The 21,860-nt window shown below is 35.3% G+C and overlaps 2 protein-coding genes across 2 annotated transcripts in view; one reads left to right on the top strand and one right to left on the bottom strand.

The window, feature by feature from the left end:
• Positions 1 to 21,860, top strand: part of LOC105317102 (major vault protein) — a 185,900-nt gene that overhangs the window by 67,519 nt on the left and 96,521 nt on the right. The window contains exons 7-10 of the mRNA XM_066071463.1: positions 7,494 to 7,588; positions 7,683 to 7,749; positions 7,918 to 8,059; positions 9,028 to 9,132. Coding sequence (XP_065927535.1) covers positions 7,494 to 7,588; positions 7,683 to 7,749; positions 7,918 to 8,059; positions 9,028 to 9,132 — 409 coding nt within the window. The remainder of the gene's footprint in view (positions 1 to 7,493; positions 7,589 to 7,682; positions 7,750 to 7,917; positions 8,060 to 9,027; positions 9,133 to 21,860) is intronic.
• On the bottom strand, positions 17,676 to 20,459 carry LOC136271434 (uncharacterized). Its single transcript, XM_066071464.1, has one exon. The coding sequence runs from the start codon at positions 20,205 to 20,207 to the stop codon at positions 18,051 to 18,053; it is 2,157 nt and encodes a 718-aa protein (XP_065927536.1). The 5' UTR covers positions 20,208 to 20,459; the 3' UTR covers positions 17,676 to 18,050.

Genomic DNA, 21,860 nt, shown 5'->3' with positions numbered 1-21,860 from the left:
CAGAAATATATACAATATTTCTGAAAGTTTAAGTAAAATTATATTTCACATAAATACATCGCAACGTGTTCGGGGTTCAGCCTTCTATACTATTACAGATGCGTATTTACCGTAAACAAAACACATGCAGGGCTCGCGAAGAATCTCCTGGACAGGTTTGTTGATAAAAATATGTCTTTTCTACTTCTCATAGGTAATAACTGTTCAAAGTTTTTAAAATCACCACAATTATTATTTTGTTAGCATGTATTTTTCGTGTTTAGTATAGGAGTTGCTACAACCTAAATTTATTTTTATAAATGAGGCCCCTTGAGGGGTTATTTGACATATATATGTCTATTCATTTTAAAATGAACCTGAATTGGTAAACCATTTATAAATTATCAAGTAAGAAAGGATGTGTTTCATTTAGAGAATCGCTTTAACCTCGTTTTCCATGATGACAGTAGTGGGACAAAGATCTTGTAGTTTTCAGCACGTGTCAATTACTGTCAATCAAAGTCCACATGGTACAAATAAACGATTTAAGATAATTCTGGTTTGTACGACCCTTGAATTTCCGGAAGTTCATAATTACGTTAATTAAGTATGTGAAAGGGATTTTCATGTATTTCAACTCTATAAATCTAAAGTTATTCACACATGTGTTTTCAGCTGTACTGTCTCTTTAAACAATAAATAAAAGTTCTTTATCTGCTTAATTCATTATGATACACTACGGCCAACGCGGTTTGCGTATTTACCACAAGTCCTCGTGGTGTGAAAAAATTGATTGCGGTTTAGCACAGGTAACTCAGGTAAAACCAGGCATCCTCGTGGTACAGCTTCTCACCTTGTCCACACCTTCGCGGTACCGTGGAACCTGAGTCTCAGGTGAAAACTGTTCTTGTTTTTAACGCGAGTTACCTCCCCCAATTTCTTCTTATATGGGAAATGTGATTGTTGGTATTAATGAATATTAGTTCATATTCATTTATTTTATAAATGGAGTTGATTGTTACAAATAATTATTATTTAAAAAAAAATAGAGAAATAAAAGGAACATATGTAATTATGCTTATTCAAAATATTTTATACTGTTTTGTATGCTCGATAGCATTATTACATATAATTTAATTTTTGCACATTCAACGCTGATAATTATCAGTTATCAATTAATTCAATTAGTAACCATTTCACCAAAATATCCTATTTAGCCTCGGGAAAGGGGATACTAAATGGCGTTCCATTTACAATCTTTCATAATTAGTTCTTACCATCAAACATTCCTTACATTTGGTAATTTCTCTTAAATACGTTTATAGAATTATTGAATAGCAAAATACATGTAGGGTAAATAGAGGTAAAATGTTTTAAAATGCATTTGCTTATCAACGCTACAACCCGAGTTTCGATCCCTGCAATCGACAGCGGTTTTATGTGAATTGGTATGGTGGTCGCCCGCTTGGACTCATGGTTTTTTTCGGGTACTCCGGCTTCTTCCTACATCAATGACCCCCTCGCGCTAACATCCATGACATCAAAAGATATATGAATATAAGCTGTACACTAGAACCTGTTTATCAATCGTTGTAAAATAGATAAGGTTCAGTCTGTATAAGAAAATGTTAATGTTAACGTCGTTTGTATTTAAAAACTGACTTATTCCTCTCCGATTTGGCAAAAGTATGATGTTCAACGGGTCACCCAATACTTATGTTGGTCGTTCAAAACCCGGGATTTAAAAATACAAATGATTATATATTCTGGGGAATCCATCACATGTTAAAATTTCGCAGTGATAGTTGACCAACCGAGGATGGGGAGTTGTGTAACATTACGTGTACAGTATGTGTATACAAAATTTGTGTGGCTGCCGTCGGGGTGGGTGCCCTGCAGCAATTGGTGTGACTTGGGGTATGCTAAATAGAAGTATATAGTCTGTTTTTACAAACAGCGAAATTTTCTTGATAGAATAATTTAATTTTAACCAAATGAAAATTTTGTTTTTTAAATTTATATTAAAAAAAAAATTCTTCTGCGTATTTATAACACAATGTCTACAAAATACATCTATGAAATAACCTCTTAATGATATACTTAACACTCGATTAAAATACAATTAACAAACAGACTATAATGATCAGGACTGGAGATAGTAATCGAGAACACAGTTACAGTAATTTTTTATACATACATCTAGTAATTGTACTTTTCAAAATGGTAAAAATGTGATTGTTTGAATGAATGTAAACTTTGAATCACTATAGGAATCATTATATGAACATACGATTTGTGTGTTTGTGTGAATAAGTAAAAAATTTTTTTAAAAGATATGTGATACATTATCTATTCCTCTAGCCATGTTAAAAATTAAGAAAGTTTTAATTTTCAAATTTCTTGGAATTTTATATCAGGGCTCTACATTAACTTTTTTTCCTACTTGTCCATTCGGACAAGTGACCAAGATATTTACTTGTCCGAACTTCAACTTCACTTGTCCAAAAACTTTTCAATATTAAAGATCAAATATTGTCAACTTGAAAACTACAGTTCTGTATTACTAAAATAAAGTCATTTATTGATTATTCTTGCCATAATTAATAACCTGACTTCTTAAATGGAAACTTAAAGTGACGTCTTTCCTAAATGTATTGGTTCCATATAGCATTAAACATGATTTGTCAGCTGTGGCTTTGTCATGGCAAATTACAAGCCATTTTAAATTTAGCATCAGGTTTTAAAATACATGTAACTCTTATATTGATTTCTCATCTGTTTTTTAAACTAAACATGGAAAGTCATCATAGTCTATCAATGATGAATGAAACCTAATATAAATTACATTTCTTTCCATAATCCTGAAGTTTATCTTTGCTACCTGTTCTTCCTTTCTTGTTGATAACGTGTGTTTGGTACTGTGTAAGAACTAAGATCCACACCTTTACAGTTCAATATTGAAAGTTGTTTGTAATTAGTGAACTTCAATCCCGATCAAGTTGAAGTCGGGATCGAAAATCAAAATAACTAATCGATAAACTTATAACGGGACTATCACAACACTTTCTTTACTCTTTATGTTGGAGACTTCTTTACATAAAAATGCACTTGACTGGACAAGGGGCAAGCAATATTCACTTGTCCGTATATTTTTTTAACTGGTACCGGACAAGCGGACAAGCGTTAATGTCGAGCCCTGTATGTATTTTGATTTAGGGGGAAAGAGAGAAAGAAAGTGAGTGAGAGAGAGAAAAGGTGTCTCAACATTTGATAAGATTTCTCACGGCACGTGGACAGAGCACGGATGCTGTCATAGGCAGGAAGAGTTATGTAATAGTTATACACAACCAAAAACACATGGATATCTTTTCTAAAATTTTTGCTGTACTTGTGATTTTCTATATACATGTCTGAATCGTGCATTATATTATCTTCATGCTGTAAAGATAGAAGCGTATATATTTTCAGGGACTTAAATATACGTCCATGGTATGATATATTTCCAAAAACGCCCGTTACAACAACATATGTGCTTATGTAGAGATCTGCGTTTCAACCAGAATGCCGTTACGGCTACATGTACTATTTTACCAGATTACATAAAATATTAGTTATTTGATATGAATGAGAGAGAGAAAGAGAGAGAGAGAGAGAGAGAGAGAGAGAGAGGGGGTGTCTCACGGCATGTGGTCAGAGCTCGAGTGCAGTCACAGACAGAAAGTATTATGTAATAGTTACACACCTGTAAACACAGGAATTTTTCAATGTACCTGTCTGAATTATGCATTGTTTGTGTTCGAATATAGACGGTCTACCTAAAGTGCGTACGATATTTATTGTCAACCTTATATAGTAACGCGTTATTGCATAAATCAAACTCCTTTAATGTTTTACTTTTTAGCTCACCTGAGCTTTTAGCTCAATGTGAGCTATTCTGATCACATTTTGTCTGTCGTCCGTCTGTCTGTCCGTCTGTCTGTAAACTTTTCACATTTTCAACATCTTCTCAAGAACCATTGGGCCAATTTCAACCAAACTTGGCACAAAGCATCCTTAGCTTAAGGGGATTCAAAGCTGTAAAAAATTAAGAACCACGCCCTTTTGCAAAGGGAGATAATTAGGAATTTATGAAAATTTTCGAGAAATTTTCAAAAATCTTCTTCCCACGAACCATAAGACCAGGAAAGCTGAAACTTGTGTGAAAGCATCCTCAGGTAGTGAAGATTCAAACTTGTGAAAATCATGACCCCCGGGGGAAGGGTGGGGCCACAATGGGGGGGTCAAAGTTTTACATATGAATATACAGAGTAAATCTTTAAAAATCTTCTTCTCAGAAACTAATCAGCCAGGAAAGCTGACACTTGTGTGGAAGCATCCTCAGGTAGTGTAGATTCAAAGTTATGAAAATCATGACCCCCGGGGGTAGGGTGGGGCCACAATGGGGGGTCGAAGTTTAACATAGGAATATATAGAGTAAATCTTAAAAAATCTTCTTCTCAAAAACAAATCAGCCAGGAAAGCTGAAACTTGTATGGAAGCATCCTCAGGTAGTGTAGATTCAAAGTTGTGAAAATCATGACCCCCGGGGGAAGGGTGGGGCCACAAGGGGGGGGGGTGTCAAAGTTTTACGTAGGAATATATAGAATAAATCTTTAAAAATCTTCTTCTCAGAAACAAATCAGCCAGGAAAGCTGAAACTTGTATGGAAGCATTATCAGGTAGTGTAGATTCAAAGTTGTGAAAATCATGACCCCTGGGGGTAGGGAGGAGCCACAATGAGGGGGGGGGGGTCGAAGTTTAAAAAAGGAATATATAGAGTAAATTGTTAAAAAATCTTCTTCTCAGAAACTAATCAGCCAGGAAAGCTGAAACTTGTGTGGAAGCATCCTCAGGTAGTGTACTAGATTCAAAGTTGTGAAAATCATGACCTCCGGGGGTAGGGTAGGGCACAATGGGGGGGGGGGGGGGGGGTTGAAGTTTAACATAGGAATATATAGAGTAAACCTTTAAAAATCTTCTTCTCAGAAACTAATCAGCCAGGAAAGCTGAAACTAGTGTGGAAGCATCCTCAGGTAGTGTAGATTCAAAATTGTGAAAATCATAACCCCCGGAGGTAGGGTTGGGCCACAATTGGGGGGGGGGGGGTCAAAGTTTAACATGGGAATATATAGAGTAAATCTTTAAAAATCTTCTTCTCAGAAACTAATCAGCCAGGAAAGCTGAAACTTGTGTGGAAGCATCCTCAGGTAGTGTAGATTCAAAGTTGTGAAAATCATGACCCCTCTCAAAGTGAGTCTCCGGTCCTGAATTTTTTCCCAAAATAACTTAGCAGGTTACAATATTGATCACTCAAAACCTTTGATCCCTTGAAGTCAAACTGCAGTCCGGTTATTTATAATCTATTGTTTTTTACTCTCGATACCTAGAAGTGGCTGTGTATATGCAAGCGTTACCTAATTTTAACACCTACTTCATCATTTAAATGGCCCAAGGCATTAGACGGGTGACCTGTGAACGGGATGTTCATTCAGGTGACGCTTGTCCTGCAAGGTGGCAATTGTTTAATGATTGACCATAACCGTTGCATAAACAATAATTAACACCGACCGTCTTAAATGTAGATAAAATCTTATTTATTAAAAACAAGAGAGAGAGAGAGGGGGGGGGGGGGGCAGAAATTAGTTAATGAGTTAAATAAGAGTCAGATTGAGGGGGAAACAGACAAGTTGAGTTGATGCATACGGTAGTGACCTCATAATAGTACATTGCGTAATATTTATCTTCATAAAATCAGTGGCATATTTTCAACTCACCATATGCCAAAAAATAATACTTAACTAATTTTCAAGTACATGTTTATGCATGATTTGCGTAATACAATGTTGCTCTGCTTTGAATTTGTATTTCGTTTTATGGATTTTTGAGATGGTTGACAGTTTGTTATTGTCATTTTTAAGGCGTCGAGCTAATGCTCGACAGCCTTCTAGCAATCGTCTGGATTGGCAATCGTCCAAATTCATGCTCTGCATCGCCTTTTAAATGCGCATAAGAAATAAGTTTGTGTACAAAAAAACCAGCTTTGCCTACCTGGTTATTGACAACTCATTGCATAAGTATAAATTTGCTTAATCTAGAAATGGCGGATGAATACAATCAGGTGTAAAAATTCACTAAATATTATTTTAGTTTATCGCTTACATTTTAATTGGAGAGCGTGCCCGATAGAAATAAAATTTGCGACGTAAATTTATTTGTTATCGGGCACGGTTTCCAAAATGAATGTAAGCGATAAACGTATCTAGTGATTTTGTTGCTAAAAATAAGCACGATTATGTAGTTGGTCTGGTCGAGCATTTTAGATAGCACGTGTTGTGGATTTGTTTGTAAACAACCGTACCATAGGGAATCTTGTTACAAACGGGAATTGAAATTAATAAAAGTATGTTTTATTATTATAATTAGGGACATATGCTGTTAATGTATTCAAATCATGAACCTGTGAAAATTGTTTAAAGAAAATAATTTATTTTTGAACTTTGAAATTTCTTCAAATTTTGTAACCATAATGAGTTACTGAATTATAAAAGCACCAATACCTATTTTAAAAGAAAATAAACTTATTCTTGTTTTTAAAGCAGCACAAAACATAATTCATATACTTCTCTATTCTATGTCTAAAATTATTTGATATACGACTATTAAATTAACAGAAATTCAAATTATTGATATCATTCTATATAAAAGAAAATGTCAGTTTGATGCCTTTGTGGCCGTTCCGGCCTTTGATTTCATTATTTTGTTTGGAGCTCTTGTACAATATGTACAAAATGCATGTAGCAATAGTTTTCTAGAAGTTTTTGTTAAAAACAATTCAAAAAAAATAATGATTTTTTCTTCTAATAATACCTATATCTAAATTCTAACAATGATTAAAACAGCACTTTTTTCTTCTTTGTGGTTTAATCACAGATACAAAACACACACCTGTTACGGTGTCTTACACCATTGCGGTAAAATCGTGGCTCCGCGATCACCGCAAAGATAACACCGCAACGGTGTATCGCGGAAAAGATTAAAACACCATCACAGTGTCGCGGGAAAATACGGGATCCGCATTGGCCGTAGTGTACATATATATAATGAAAACAAAATGTAATCGCTTATCTGTTTGTTTACGTACATATGTACACTTCGCGTACGATTTTAATATTTCTGATGCACAGGTATTTTTCCTGATTAGTGACAAATTACAATGTAAGGATAACTCCCTAGGCACTCCAAATAAATCATTCATCTTGCGTTCACAAAGCATTCACATATCGTTCATCGTGCGTTCACCATTCAGCTTGTGCTCCCTTTGCTCTCTGCGTTAGCTCACCAAATTCCGTTCAGCATGCACTCAATGTTCGCTCACCGTTTGCTCAGCGTGCGCTTACCGTTCATTCACTGTTCAAGTGGGAAAGTAGAACGTTTCAGGGACTGTATGCAAGATGTGGTTAATGTTGTTTTTGTAGGTAGTTTCTCTGGAAAAGTGTGTTACCTTAACACCAAATAATGGAATTGTCCTAAAAGCCTCTCAGACAATGCTCGACAGCCAGGGAGTGAAGAGGTATTTTTAGTGTACTTTTGAGGGGGGAAAAAATTCATTCATGAATGCAGAAAAAATGACATAATTGAATTTTCTGGGTTGTGTTGTGGTTTAGGATAGCTGGGGAGCAGTGGCTGCTGACTGGAGTGGAGACAGATCATTATTTTCCAGAGATTGGTGTGGTGGGTAATGTAGTGAGCATGTGAAAGTCATATTAACATATTATCAAAAATTATGAACTTATTGTTTATTTTCATGTAAAGTGCTTAAATATGTACATAGTTTTGTGATGTTTGTGCATTATAACTGAAAGTAACAACAAGATTTTTTAAAGAGTTTTTGGCACACAGGAGGTGGTATCAGAGGAGACTATTAAGGTCCTATGGAAAGGACAATACTGTGTAATTAAAGATGTAGTGGACAAGCATGGAAAACCACAGCTGGGAAAAAGAGAACTGAGAGTTGGGCCATGCAGTTTCTTCCTTCATCCAGGTAAGAACACATCTTTGCCGGTGTGTGAATCTTATAGCTATATACTTTAAAAAGCAAATCTGTCTAACATCTATTGTCATCATTAAAAAACCCAAGTCAGTGGCAAAAAAAGTAAATATTAGAACTTTTTTGATATATCTTTAGTTTGTATACTCTCATAGAATACCCTTTTCATCTCACATTTGCATTTATTTATAGAGATCGATGCTGTAAAAAACGCAAAAAAGTATCTTAGAGTCCAAAATCTGGTATCTGTCCTACAGAAGAATTCTAAATTTAATAAAGAAAAAATTAAATTTTAGAAAAATATGTTTAATCGCCTTCAAAAGTTCTACAATTGTCCATAATAAGATGTGATTCTTTTTATACCCCTCTTCAAAGAAGGGAGGGCATGTTGCTTTGATGCTGTCTGTCTCTCTGTCGGTTGGTCCACCAATGGTTTACATTCATTTTCTTCTTTGCAAAGATTGCACATATAGAGATTTTGTATGCAGATTTTTTATAATAATATCTAGGTCAAGTTTGATTTTGGGTATGATTAAGCAATTTTCGACAGAGTTACAGTACCGATCAGATCCAACCTAATAGAAAGTAAACCCGTGGTCACTCCCTAGGAACATGTTTCACAACATTTCCTTAACTTGTAGAATTCTACTCGTAAATTCGAGGACGAATTTCTATCAAGAGGGGGAGTATGTTACCGGGTTCACAGGTGTATGACTTTCAGTCAATATATCGGGTCTCAAAAGCTCAGTGGTTAGAGCGCTGGCACGGTACGTCAGAGGCCCTGGGTTCGAGTCCCTGTTGAGACTTGACTTTTCACCACCTGTGACATATATATATATAAAATATCATTTGATATTCAAGTACATGTATGCTTTCTCAATCTCAATTTGTATCACTTATTTTTCAATTATTTCATACTATGTACTTGTATTAGACATACTCATTTTATCCTTTTATTGAAGGAGAGACATTAGAGAATGGAGCTGTCCAGAAAGTTCACATTCTAGGAGAAGATGATGCCATTGTACTACAGGCAGAGGAAGAGTATAAGGACACCATGTTCAAAGGTAATAAAATATTGATTCGCATTGGTACGGTCTTCAGGCAAAGAGAGCAATGTGCAACAAATGTTGTGCCGAAATTTCAGATCTGCCACTGTTATGTGCAACTATTGACGTTTTTTGAGAACAAGTCATACAATGTTTCCCCTAGCATCGCTGTGAACAAAAAATGATGGCTATTGTTTGGAATGAAATATGATAAGACAGTCGATGATTTTCAAAAAGTTTCTAGAGTTTAAAATAAAGGCAAAAGAGTGGTAAACTTCTGAGAGGTAAATTTTAGCCAAAATGGTGAATGTAGACAGTGAAGCGACGAGGCAAAAGTTTTGAACTCTTTGCATGGTGATTGTGAAGATGAAAATGATTTTGATGGATTTAATTCTGCAGTACATATACTGTGGAATCATTAGATTTCGTGGTGGCTCAATTTTCGTGGAATTTGTGGGTACCTGTCATCCACGAATTAACATCCTCCACGAATTATATATTAGGGTTATAAAGTCATATTTCGTTTTGTAGGTATAAGAAAATACACGAAATTACGTCCCCACGAACCTATAAAATTTCAGCAATCTACGAAAATTGGCTCCCACGAAATCTGATGATTCCACAGTAACTTCAGAGATGTTAATTTATTGATTGATGTGCCTAAGATGGACTTTATGCCAAAAAATATTTTATTTAAGTTTTGGTTTTAGGCAAGGACTCCATTGGTCTTATATATGTAGTTGTAAGAGGTGCTGAAAATCAAGTCTCAACCAAGACTCATTGGCATAGCCTTTGGCATACACTGCCAACCCTCTAACCAATGAGGTATAATTGAGGCACGATATGTTGACTGACATTTGTACCCGTTAACCTGGTGCCATATTCTTCGTTTTTACAGATATTTATACCCCTGCAAACGAAATTTAGGGGGGAACATTGGAATTGCCCTGTTCGTCTGTCTGTAGACACAATTTTGACCCCCCTCCCTTTATAAACTATTAAACTTCTTCATGGAATTGTCTCAACATTTGTACATATGTTAACACTATCTGAAAATGTGCTCCTGCAAGTATTGTTCAGAAATCACACAAGATTCAATGATTTTATGACAGTTTTCATTTTTCTTGTCCAATATATTGTACGCTAATGTTGAAAAGCAACCGAAGGGAGGTAATCCTATTCCTTAATAGCAAACACACTAAAAATGTTAGATCTGAAATAAATATATTTATAGAGGTTTTTTTTGTCCTTGCTTCATAACCAGATATATGTTTTATAAGTACCTGTATTTTATTAACTTTCAATGCCAAATATTTGTTTGTCAACGATAAATTCTTAGGAGCTAATAAGAACATGAAAGACAAGTGTGGCTGAATTTATTTGTCCCAAGGGGGGCATTATTTGAGCCATAGTTTAGATGGAACATGTGTTTAGGGAAAATTAATAATTTGTCAAATCAGTAGTGTAGATTCAAAGTTCAAGTGGGGCCACAATGGGGGAGTCGAAGTTTTACATAGGAATATATAGACTAAATCTTTGTTTTAGTGCATGTTTCTTCTGTTTAATTGTTTACAATTTCTATTTGCTAACCATATTTGGGTGTTAAGTTTCAAATTATAAGCAAGATACAAAGCTTTATACACAGATATGAGACCATTTTTTGGTTTACATTTTAAATGCTGAATAGGAAATACCAAGTTAAAAATCTAGCAAAATTGTGAGCTCTAGCTTATATCTTGCTTATAATTCTACGATTGACGTTAAAGATTTTGGTTGATCATTAGAAATGTCTCGCTAAATGTTAAATACTTCTACAAAAAAAGTAAAAGATGATATGCTGTAACAACTCTCTTTACAGGATGAATTATATGTCTTCCACATTAATTTTCATAGTTTTTCAGACACAAGTAAATAAAAACAACACCGTAAGAACAGTTTCCATAGTTTTGTTACGGGGATATTTTAAGGCATAAGACTGTTCCTGAGAAAATATTACAGTGTAAATGTAGTAGTATTTTCTTTGTATGATAGCAAGGAAAACGCCATGTCTTAGGTTCTTTATACTTATTATAATTATTTCATTATGAACCCTGTAAAAAGATTAACAATAGCAATTTTAGCATACATTATAACAACAAACATATTTTATTTAGGGCCCTGCAAGGATTTGCGGGTGCCCTATAGTAATCACTCGATCCGTCCATCCTTATGTCCGTCCGTCTGTCACTCTTCCGTCCACAAATTTTTTGTTTTTTTCTAATAACTTTTTTATGGTTGCCCAATCAAGTTCAAATTTGGTATGGTAGTTCAGTAGGCAGAAATACATATTTTGATGCTAAGTTTGGTTCTCTATGTCTTCTGGTTTGGAGCTGGGGTGGTGGGGTAGATTCCTTAACTATGCATAAGAATGAATGGGCAAGAGAGATAACTGCTGATAATGTTACCATTGTATACTAGGAAGGTTGTGCAATATTTGTCCTTTGGGATTAATTCACCTTCCACAGGAAGAAAATCCTAAGCTTTATCTTTATCTGTCACATTGAGATTAATTACTGCACTGCCTGTGTCTGCAAATGAACTTTGTTTTGAAGTTAAGGTCAATTTTGAATGATGTGTAGTATTGTGTACATTCTTTGAAATATGGATTTAAAATATAATATTCATACTTTATTTTGGTTAAAATACCGTACACAATGATTTATGATAATTTTATTGAATTCTAAAATCAAGATATATATTAAGATATCCTTTTTCACTATTTTATTTTTATTATAATTTATTTTATTTTTTTCTGCCTTAATGCTGTTAATTTTAACAGGTAATCAGATAATAACCCCATTCTATCATTTCTGAAAAAACAAATCTTATTGTAAATTTAGAAGAAAAGGATGAGACAGCAGAACAATTAACCCCCTGAGATTAATTATCTTGCCTGCTGCAGAAAATTTAGAGGCTTATCTCTATCTGTCATATGAAGATTAATGAACACCTTTGTCTGCAACTGATGTTTGTTTTGAAGTTGAGGTCAACCCTGGGTGATACAATGTATTTGCATTCACTTAAGGCTTGCATTTTGTAAAACACCTGTTTAAATCTTTTTTAACGAGGCCGAGTACAGAACAAGTACGCACGCTTTCGCGCAGCGTTTCATTTGTATTGTGACGTCATCTTTTTGTTTTGTTGACGCCATGGCGTGATAGTTTCAACTGCAGATATTCAGCGAAATTTGTTGAAAATAGCTCGTTTGATGCGTAAAATGGATATTATATTGTGGAATAAACATAAATGTCTCAAAGTATAAGCTATATTTGGGCTCGGGTCGAAAACGTGAAGAGGGTTCAGCAAGCCTAGCCCTCTGTCACGTTTTCTTAACCCACCTAAATATAGCTTAAATCATATATTTCAAGACAGTAGCCATGTATTTTATATTAATGACCTTTAATGTGTGATGTTATATATTTATTTATTACTAAAATATGTCTGAATGTTTTAATAATATTTTAAAGATCACCATTTTCATCTTTGTCAAATAAAAAATAGCCATTATCTGAAAAACTGGTAAATTGGGCATACAAAAAACAACTTTGATAAGACCCCTGGAACAAACCAGGAGGTAAAAGGATTTTTAGCTCACCGAGCTGAAAGCTCAAGTGAGCTATTCTGATCAAATTTTGTCTGTCGTCCGTCTGTCTGTCTGTCTGTCCGTCCGTCTGTCCGTCTGTCCGTCTGTCTGTAAACTTTTCACATTTTCAACATCTTCTCAAGAACCACTGGGCCAATTTCAACCAAACTTGGCACAAAGCATCCTTAGCCTAAGGGGATTTAAATTTGTGAAAATTAAGGATCACGCCCTTTTGCAAAGGGAGATAATTAGGAATTTATGAAAATTTTCGAGAAATTTTCAAAAATCTTCTTCTCATGAACCATAAGACCAGGAAAGCTGAAACTTGTGTGGAAGCATCATCTGGTAGTGAAAATTCTAATTTGTGAAAATCATGACCCCCGGGGGTAGGGTGGGGCCACAATGGGGTGTCGAAGTTTTACATAGGAATATACAGAGTAAATCTTTGAAAATCTTCTTCTCATGAACCATAAGACCAGGAAAGCTGAAACTTGTGTGGAAGCATCCTCAGGTAGTGTAAACTCTAATTTGTGAAAATCATGACCCCCGGGGGTAGGGTGGGGCCACAATTGGGGGTCGAAATTTAACATAGGAATATATAGGGTAAATCTTTAAAAATCTTCTTCTCATTAACCATAAGACCAGGAAAGCTGAAACTTGTGTGGAAGCATCCTCAGGTAGTGTAAATTCTAATTTGTGAAAATCATGACCCCCGGGGGTAGGGTGGGGCCACAATGGGGGGTCGAAATTTAACATAGGAATATATAGGGTAAATCTTTAAAAATCTTCTTCTCATTAACCATAAGACCAGGAAAGCTGAAACCTCGAGGGTAGGGTGGGGCCACAATGGGGGGTCAAAGTTTTACATAGGAATATATAGAGTAAATCTTTAAAAATCTTCTTCTCGTGAACCATAAGACCAGGAAAGCTGAAACTTGTGTGGAAGCATCCTCAGGTAGTGTAAATTCTAATTTGTTAACATCATGACCCCCGGGGGTAGGGTGGGGCTACAATTGGGGTCGAAATTTAACATAGGAATATATAGAGTAAATCTTTAAAAATCTTCTTCTCATGAACCATAAGACCAGGAAAGCTGAAACTTGTGTGGAAGCATCCTCAGGTAGTGTAAATTCACAGTTATGAAAATCATGACCCCCGGGGGTAGGGTTAGGCCACAATGGGGTGTCGAAGTTTAACATAGGAATATATAGAGTAAATCTTTAAAAATCTTCTTCTCATGAACCATAAGACCAGGAAAGCTGAAACTTGTGTGGAAGCATCCTCAGGTAGTGTAAATTCATAGTTGTGAAATTCATGATCCCCAGGGGTAGGGTGGGGCCACAATGAGGTGTCGAAGTTTTATTACATAGGAATATATAGAGTAAATCTTTAAAAATCTTCTTCTCAGAAACTAATCAGCCAGGAAAGCTGACACTTGTGTGGAAGCATCCTCAGGTAGTGTAGATTCAAAGTTGTGAAAATCATGACCCCCGGGGGTAGGGTGGGGCCACAATGGAAGGTCAAAGTTTTACATAGGAATATATATGGTAAATCTTTAAAAATCTTCTTCTCAGAAACTAATCAGCTAGGAAAGCTTAAACTTGTGTGGAAGCGTCCTCAGGTAGTGTAAATTCAAAGTTGTGAAAATCATGACCCCCGGGGGTAGGGTGGGGCCACAATGGAAGGTCAAAGTTTTACATAGGAATATATATGGTAAATCTTTAAAAATCTTCTTCTCAGAAACTAATCAGCTAGGAAAGCTTAAACTTGTGTGGAAGCGTCCTCAGGTAGTGTAAATTCAAAGTTGTGAAAATCATGATCCCCAGGGGTAGGGTGGGGCCACAATGGGGGTTCAAAGTTTAACAAAGGAATATATATGGTAAATCTTTAAAAAATCTTCTTCTCAGAAACTAATCAGCCAGATGATTCTTTATAATTGTTAAGACTTTGGCCTCACAAGAAGGTTCAGAGTTTATGTACGTTTATATCCCATATATAAACAATTGTTAAGGATCTTTTTGAGAGCTGCAATACTCAACATATGATATGACTATAAAATCGTCCTGTTAGAAAAGGGACTAATGATTATAAACATAAGAATATCCAGGGGAAAATGGATTTTATTTATACAGGATCAACATGTATTATTGTACATTGTCCAGATAGTTTGTATTATGACTCAATTAAGCTGATTTTATCATACCTATTGTTCCTCAGGTGAGCGATGTGGCCCATGGGCCTCTTGTTTTATTTCACCATTTGATGCCTTTTAGCAATGACTTTAATATGTAGAATAGAAAAAGAAATCCCTAGGGCAGAAGTTTAAGAAAATTGTTAAAAATGTGCAAAATTGATACATTTCAAGCAAAATCCCATATGGTCCTATGTTAAAAGTTAACAAACTTTGAGATGACCCCTTAAACAAACGGTGTGGTAAATGTCTTATTTTTTTATCTGAAAATAATAATTATAACAGTAGAAATTCATGTAAAAATTTTCGTTAAAAAATCTAGGGCAGAAAAAATTAGACCCGGCCTCATTAAATACACATTTAATTTAGTTTTTATGCCCCCTTCGAAGCTAAAAATTGCTGCTGTCTGTCGGTCGGTCTGTCGGTCCACCAACAGTTTCCGCTCATTTTCTTTGCAGAGGATGAACATATTGATATCAAATTTGGTATATAGGTTTATCATGATAATATCTAAGTCAAGTTCGATATTGGGTACAATCGAGCAATTTTCGACAGAGTTATAGCCCTTGGACTTAGAAAAATTCTATTTTCTTGCAGTTTCCGCTCATTTTCTTCGCAGAGGATGAACATATTGAAATGAAATTTGGTATACAGGTTTATCATGATAATATCTAGATCAAGTTCGATATTGGGTACCATCGAGCAATTTTCGACAGAGTTATGGCCGTTGGACGTAGAAAAATTACAGTTATTTGCAGTTTACGTTCATTTTCTTTGTGGATGTTTCCAAGGGAGGGGGGCATAAATGTTTCACAAACATCTCTTGTTTTTATAAGACATGAGGTTATCTCTGTTTTATGCAGATACATGGTTATTATTTAGAGTTTTTGGACATTCAGGAATTTTCTTGAAATTTTAAAAATACAGTTGTTACTTATAATTTTCATATTTTTTTTCAAATGTAATCAAATTAAACTTTCATTCCATGAGCTGCACCCTGTTATTTTTACCCCTCAGTTTAACACTTTAATTGTTTGATGAAAATCATATCCTGACTACAAATCATGAGATCCTATATATTGCAGTTCTTTACATCTTATGCCGGGCATTTATTTTTCATCATTGTTAAGGCCAAAAAAAAAAATATGTGTGTTTCCTATTTCATGAAATTTTAAAATAGGGTAGGTAGGTCGATTTTTTTTTTTTTTTTTAATTTTTTTTTTTTAATGACGATTAATTCATATATGAATATGGAGAGAGAGAGAGAAAGAGAGAGAGAGAGAGAGAGTATCTGGCTACAAGTTCTTTTAATAATAATACAAGTATTCTGACAACAACAAAACTCAACAAATTGAATAAACATGAGTTTAATATTTTAGCAATGAATACGGTAATTGTTAAATTTAATAAACAGTTGTAAAACAGTTGTTATTTTCATAGAATAGTTGTCCTTATTTTAATGAGAACTTGAATGAAATTCATGAACAATGATTAGTTTTTCTTTCCATAGGGGCGCTGGATAAATGGCACCCTTCCATTTCCTTCACATGTTTTGCATAGCGGTAATATAGTTTTGTACTGTTTTTTTGTCCCCCGCCGCAACGCGGAGCGGGGACATAGAAATGCCGGGCGTCCGTCCGTCCGTGGGTCCGTGTGTCCGTGGGTCCGTGGGTCCGTGTGTCTGTGCGTCCGTGGGTCCGTGCGTCCGTCCGTCACACTTTTTGTAAGCGCTCTCATGCCTACAAATTTTGACGGATTTTCATTAAATTTATACCAAATGTTTATACTACTATTACCTTGGTCAAGTTCGAAAATCAGCATTGGTCGATACTTTTTGTTGGAGTTATGGGACTTTGACTGCAATAATGACTCTGTTTTATCCAAAAATTGACCTTGTAAGCGCTCTCATGCCTACAAATTTTGACGGATTTTCATTAAATTTATACCAAATGTTTATACCACTACTACCTTGGTCAAGTTCGAAAATCAGCATTGGTTGATACTTTTTGTTGGCGTTATGGGACTTTGACTGCAATAATGACTCCGTTTTATCCAAAAATTGTTCTTGTAAGCGCTCTCATGCCTACAAATTTTGACAGATTTTCATTAAATTTATACCAAATGTTTATACCACTAATACTTTGGTCAAGTTCAAAAATCAGCATTGTTCGATACTTTTTGTTGGTGTTATGGGACTTGGCCACAATCATGACTCCGTTTTATCCAAAAATTGACCTTGTAAGCGCTCTCATGCCTACAAATTTTGACGGATTTTCATTAAATTTATACCAAATGTTTATACTACTATTACCTTGGTCAAGTTCGAAAATCAGCGTTAGTCGATACTTTTTGTTGGCGTTTAAGGACTTTGACCGCAATAATGACTCCGTTTTATCCAAAAATTGACCTTGTAAGCGCTCTCATGCCTACAAATTTTGACAGATTTTCATTAAATTTATACCAAATGTTTATACCACTAATACTTTGGTCAAGTTCAAAAATCAGCATTGTTCGATACTTTTTGTTGGTGTTATGGGACTTGGCCACAATCATGACTCCGTTTTTTTTCCAAAAATTGACCTTGTAAGCGCTCTCATGCCTACAAATTTTGACGGATTTTCATTAAATTTATACCAAATGTTTATACTACTATTACCTTGGTCAAGTTCGAAAATCAGCCTTGGTCGATAGACTCGATACTATTATACTGCTTGACCGGCGGGGGACTCTGGAATTCTATTCTTGTTAATTCTGCATTTGTATCGGCTTCTGGTTCAGCACAAACAGAGCAGATATCTACTTGGCCTAAGCCGCTTCCATAATAGGCTAATTCAACATGTGAGTCACAGTTAATATTAAGTCTGCTCATAACTTTTTTAGACATTGAGTTGGTGGGTGGCAATAAAGGACTTCCACATGTGTATTCATATTCACTGATTGAAATAGTGAAAGACATTATTTGCCTCTCTGTCAGTTTGTGATGACTGTACACTACACGTGGCTTTCTACACTCAACACATTCAACTATAGCTCTTGCATTTTGTGTAATGCAAAGGTGCGCATCAGGAGTTGGTACTTCAAATTCCTCTTCTTCAAAAATATCATTCACAGGATTTGACGTGGTTATACATTCACAGTAGCTCTAAGGTTCAGTTTCTTTTCTTTGATCGGTTTTGCTTTTAAAGAAGGTCTGTCTGATTCATTTGTTTCTGTTCCTTTGACTTCATTGTAGGATTTGTAATGATCTTTAGTCTCATTTAGAACTGGATCAGGTAACCACTGCATTTGCTCATCTCTCAAGCGTGGAGGAAGACAACAGTTCTCATCTCTGCATTTTCTTATTTGAAACGTGTATTGTCTACTTCTACAATGAGTTTCAATCCACTTCTGATAACTCTCAACTTTACTTGTGTGCACTTTTTGTAATTTTTTCAAATCAAGATTTGGGAAAAGTTCTCTAAGATGGCGCTTCAAAATATCAATTTCTTGGTCACTAACTGGATCTAGGGCCTTTACTGGATCATCTTTTAACTTCAATCTCAAGAAACGGTTACGGAGCACTGATGCAACTGGCTCAACTGATTCTATCCATGCAGTTTTTACTTCTGGAGTCTTCTCAGCAAGATTTCTTACATCTGCCATACTGTTGCAGCTTTTCAGAACTTTATTCATTTTTTCTGTTGACTCTTTACGTTCTAATGCTACATTTTGCAGAGCCAAGTTTAGAATGCTCATAACTCTCTCAGCAGGGTTAACATAACTGTGACCGGGTGCACATCTTGCCAATATCATCATGTCAAGATTCATTTCCTTAAATACACAAATTGAAGCACACTTCACACTTTCAAGTGTATTTCTCTGATCAGTTCCACCATCTGTGAATTTAAGCAATGTATAAGGAAAATGTCCCTGTTGTTCAAAGGCTTTTATAATGGAAACTGCATGACGAAACGGAGATGACATTTGAAAAACAGAATCATTAACTGTCACTGTTACTTGACCACGGACAAATGAGTCATTAATGCTACCAGGAATTTTACAGTGCAAAATAACTGAGGGGGTCAAGGATGCTTTAGTCATGTCATGATCTAAAGATACTAAAGTGGAACTTGATGGCACTATGGTTTTCTTCCCCCTCACACCTGTTGAAACTGGACTTCCAGGTTCTCCAATACTCACTTTTGCCTTATCGTCACAGAACAATAAAGCACAATGCTCTCTCATCTCAATTGCCATCTCTTTAAGATATCTGAATTGTGCATTGCAATAGTGATCATCTGGATGGTCAATGCGAAGCTGTCTTCTTTGCACTTTATACTGCACATCAATCTTTCCTGTAAAGTTCAATGCAGACCTTGCATAAGGGTTCCTAGGGGCAAATTGTAACCTCACCAAGCTTTTTGATGGAATATCAGTGCCCTCTGGACAAGATTTGGCTGTTTTCTCAACCATTTCTTCCAATGAGATAAATTCTGATAAATGTGCTGTCCCATGCCGTCTATCGTCTGCAGCTGTAATCTTTTCTACCTCTTTTGATAAGGTTTCAAAGAAAACATCAAATTTGTTGTTTGGTCTTCCTGGGTTGAGCACTCTTAAATCAGGAATGAGGTCATTCTGACCAAGAAAAATAAGTCTAAGTCTCTCTTGGGTTACAGGGTGTTCTGCTGCAGAAAAATCCAATGCCAGCTCTTGATAAATGAGATTTGCAACAGATGGTAATACAGAAGCAACATTTTTCAGTTTTTCTTTAAACAATCGTCTCTGAGCTCGTGTATGATATTCTTTCAAATTTGGTCTGACAGTTTGTAGTAATCGAGCACCTTGTGTCAACATTTCAGCGTTTGATCTATTTTGATTGGAAACTTGGACTATACAGACTGTTGAGACTGACGATCCACCAGGACTAAAACGAATGATATCAACAGGACATTTCAACTGAAGATCTTGAAAATAGCGGAATCGCTCCAAGTTACTTTCAAAAGGCTTATCCAAATGTTTGTATTCGTCAAAAACCACTGGTGCCATAATTCCAGCACTGGTTACAGCTTCATTTATGTCCACATATTTCTCTCTAATTTGACCTGACAAATTACCATATCTGTGTTCAATGGTGGCTTCTTTGTCAATGGTCCGAACAGGATACAACTTACTCTGATTTTCCTGGGCAGTTTTATTCTGAACAACTAGATATTCTTTGTAAGCAGTAAAACATTCTGCTAACTGCTTAATATCTTCTGCACCTTGTTTCCAAGAGACTGAACTATTGACCACAGGCTTCATCAGTAAAGAATATAGAGCCTGGGCATGGCTATCAAGAAGTGATGCAGACAATGGACAGGATTTTAGTTTTTTCCTTTTTACTTCGTTATATCCATCGTAGTCATTAAAGATATTTGGAACTGGCAGTAGAGTTTGTTTCCTTAGTGAGGCATCATTTATTGTTTGATGATGATTAGTGACGTACCACAATGCATTGCAGAGAACCTGAAATAAGTAGAACACATGAATAATTTTATATACTAGGGCCTTAAATATAAATTTTTATTGAGTCTGATACTGGTATATGAATCAAACAGGGTACAAATCTTATTATAAACAAATCACAGAATCTTATCGGTGCTGCTTGATATAAATATTATAGTTTGTGCAAGGTATAGATTAAGGCAACACTAATGTTTTTACAAAAATGGAAAATATATAATATACTATATTCTATACTAGAGGAGAACATTAAGTATAAATAGAATTGAAAGTGGATATCACCAGAACGCCATGTTAAACTAGTAGACTAATTGTTCTCGAACAATTAGAGGTCTTTCCACCTCATTGTTTTATGTTTAAAATAAGATTGTTTCAATACAATGAAGTATTTTTTCTGCGTTACTTCATATAAAAGTGTCAAACGATTAAGTTTGCAAATTTGTATTGCTTGACCTTGACCTTTGACCTTTATGTCATTTTGATCTGACAATGTAGGCGCTTCAATACCAAGTGATCCGATGTATCTATGATTATTGATTCAAAAGTTATTTGTGTTTTTAATGAATGTTCGAAACTTTCAGGGGTAATAACTGCTATAAAGGGACTTTGGACCCTTTCGGTATGAATAGATTGAAGGAGCGTCCAAGTGTACTGAATACATTAGTAAAGGTTTGAAGTCTCTATCTCTAACGGTTAATGAGGAGTAGCGATAACAAGCATTTTGTGCAATAGGGGCAATAACTCTATAATTGTAATATGGAAAGGGTCAAAGGGTTATATTTTAAAATGTCTTATGATGTACTACTACATCCATGAAAAAGTTTTTCTCTATCACCCTAAACAAAAGAGATCTAAAAACTCATTAATTAAGAGATTTTCAGATGACCTTGACCTTTGACCTTTATGTCATTTTGTTCGGCCAAGGTAGACGCTTCCATCCCAAGTGGTCCGAAGTCTCTAAGTCAAATAATAAAAAAATTTGAAGTGATTTTTTGGAAACCTTAATACTTTCAGGGGCAATAACTACAAGAAGGGGGGCTCAGATCCTTTCAATATGAATAGATTGAAGAACCCTCTATGTGTACTGAAGACATTGGTAAAAGTTCCAAGTTTCTATCTCTTATGGTTTCAGAGGAGTAACGATAACAAGCTTTTCGTACACAAGGGCAATAACTTTGTAAGTTCTAGGAATTATCAAGCAAAGGGTCATTTGGTACCATAACTTTTAATGGCCATTAACATAAAGAAAAAATTGTTTCAATATCTCTTGAAATAAAAAAGCTGTCCCTGGAAAAAAAGAGAAGAAAAAAAATAAGAATAATAAAAAACATAAGAAATACAATAGGTCTTTCACCTGAAAGGTGGAAAGACCTAATAAAAGGTGTGTAAGCTGGATACAGTATCAAGACAAGACCACAGAACTACAAGTGTTATAAATTATACTAGTTTGTA

This window comes from Magallana gigas, chromosome 9 (genome assembly GCF_963853765.1).
Source record: "Magallana gigas chromosome 9, xbMagGiga1.1, whole genome shotgun sequence".
Taxonomy (NCBI): domain Eukaryota; kingdom Metazoa; phylum Mollusca; class Bivalvia; order Ostreida; family Ostreidae; genus Magallana; species Magallana gigas.
Note: the sequence above shows the minus strand (reverse complement) of the source record. Positions and strands in the feature narration are given on the sequence as shown.

Excerpts from the sequence above, each read along its gene's own strand:
- LOC136271434 (XM_066071464.1), bottom strand. The coding sequence starts at position 20,207 with ATGAAGCCTGTGGTCAATAGTTCAGTCTCTTGGAAACAAGGTGCAGAA.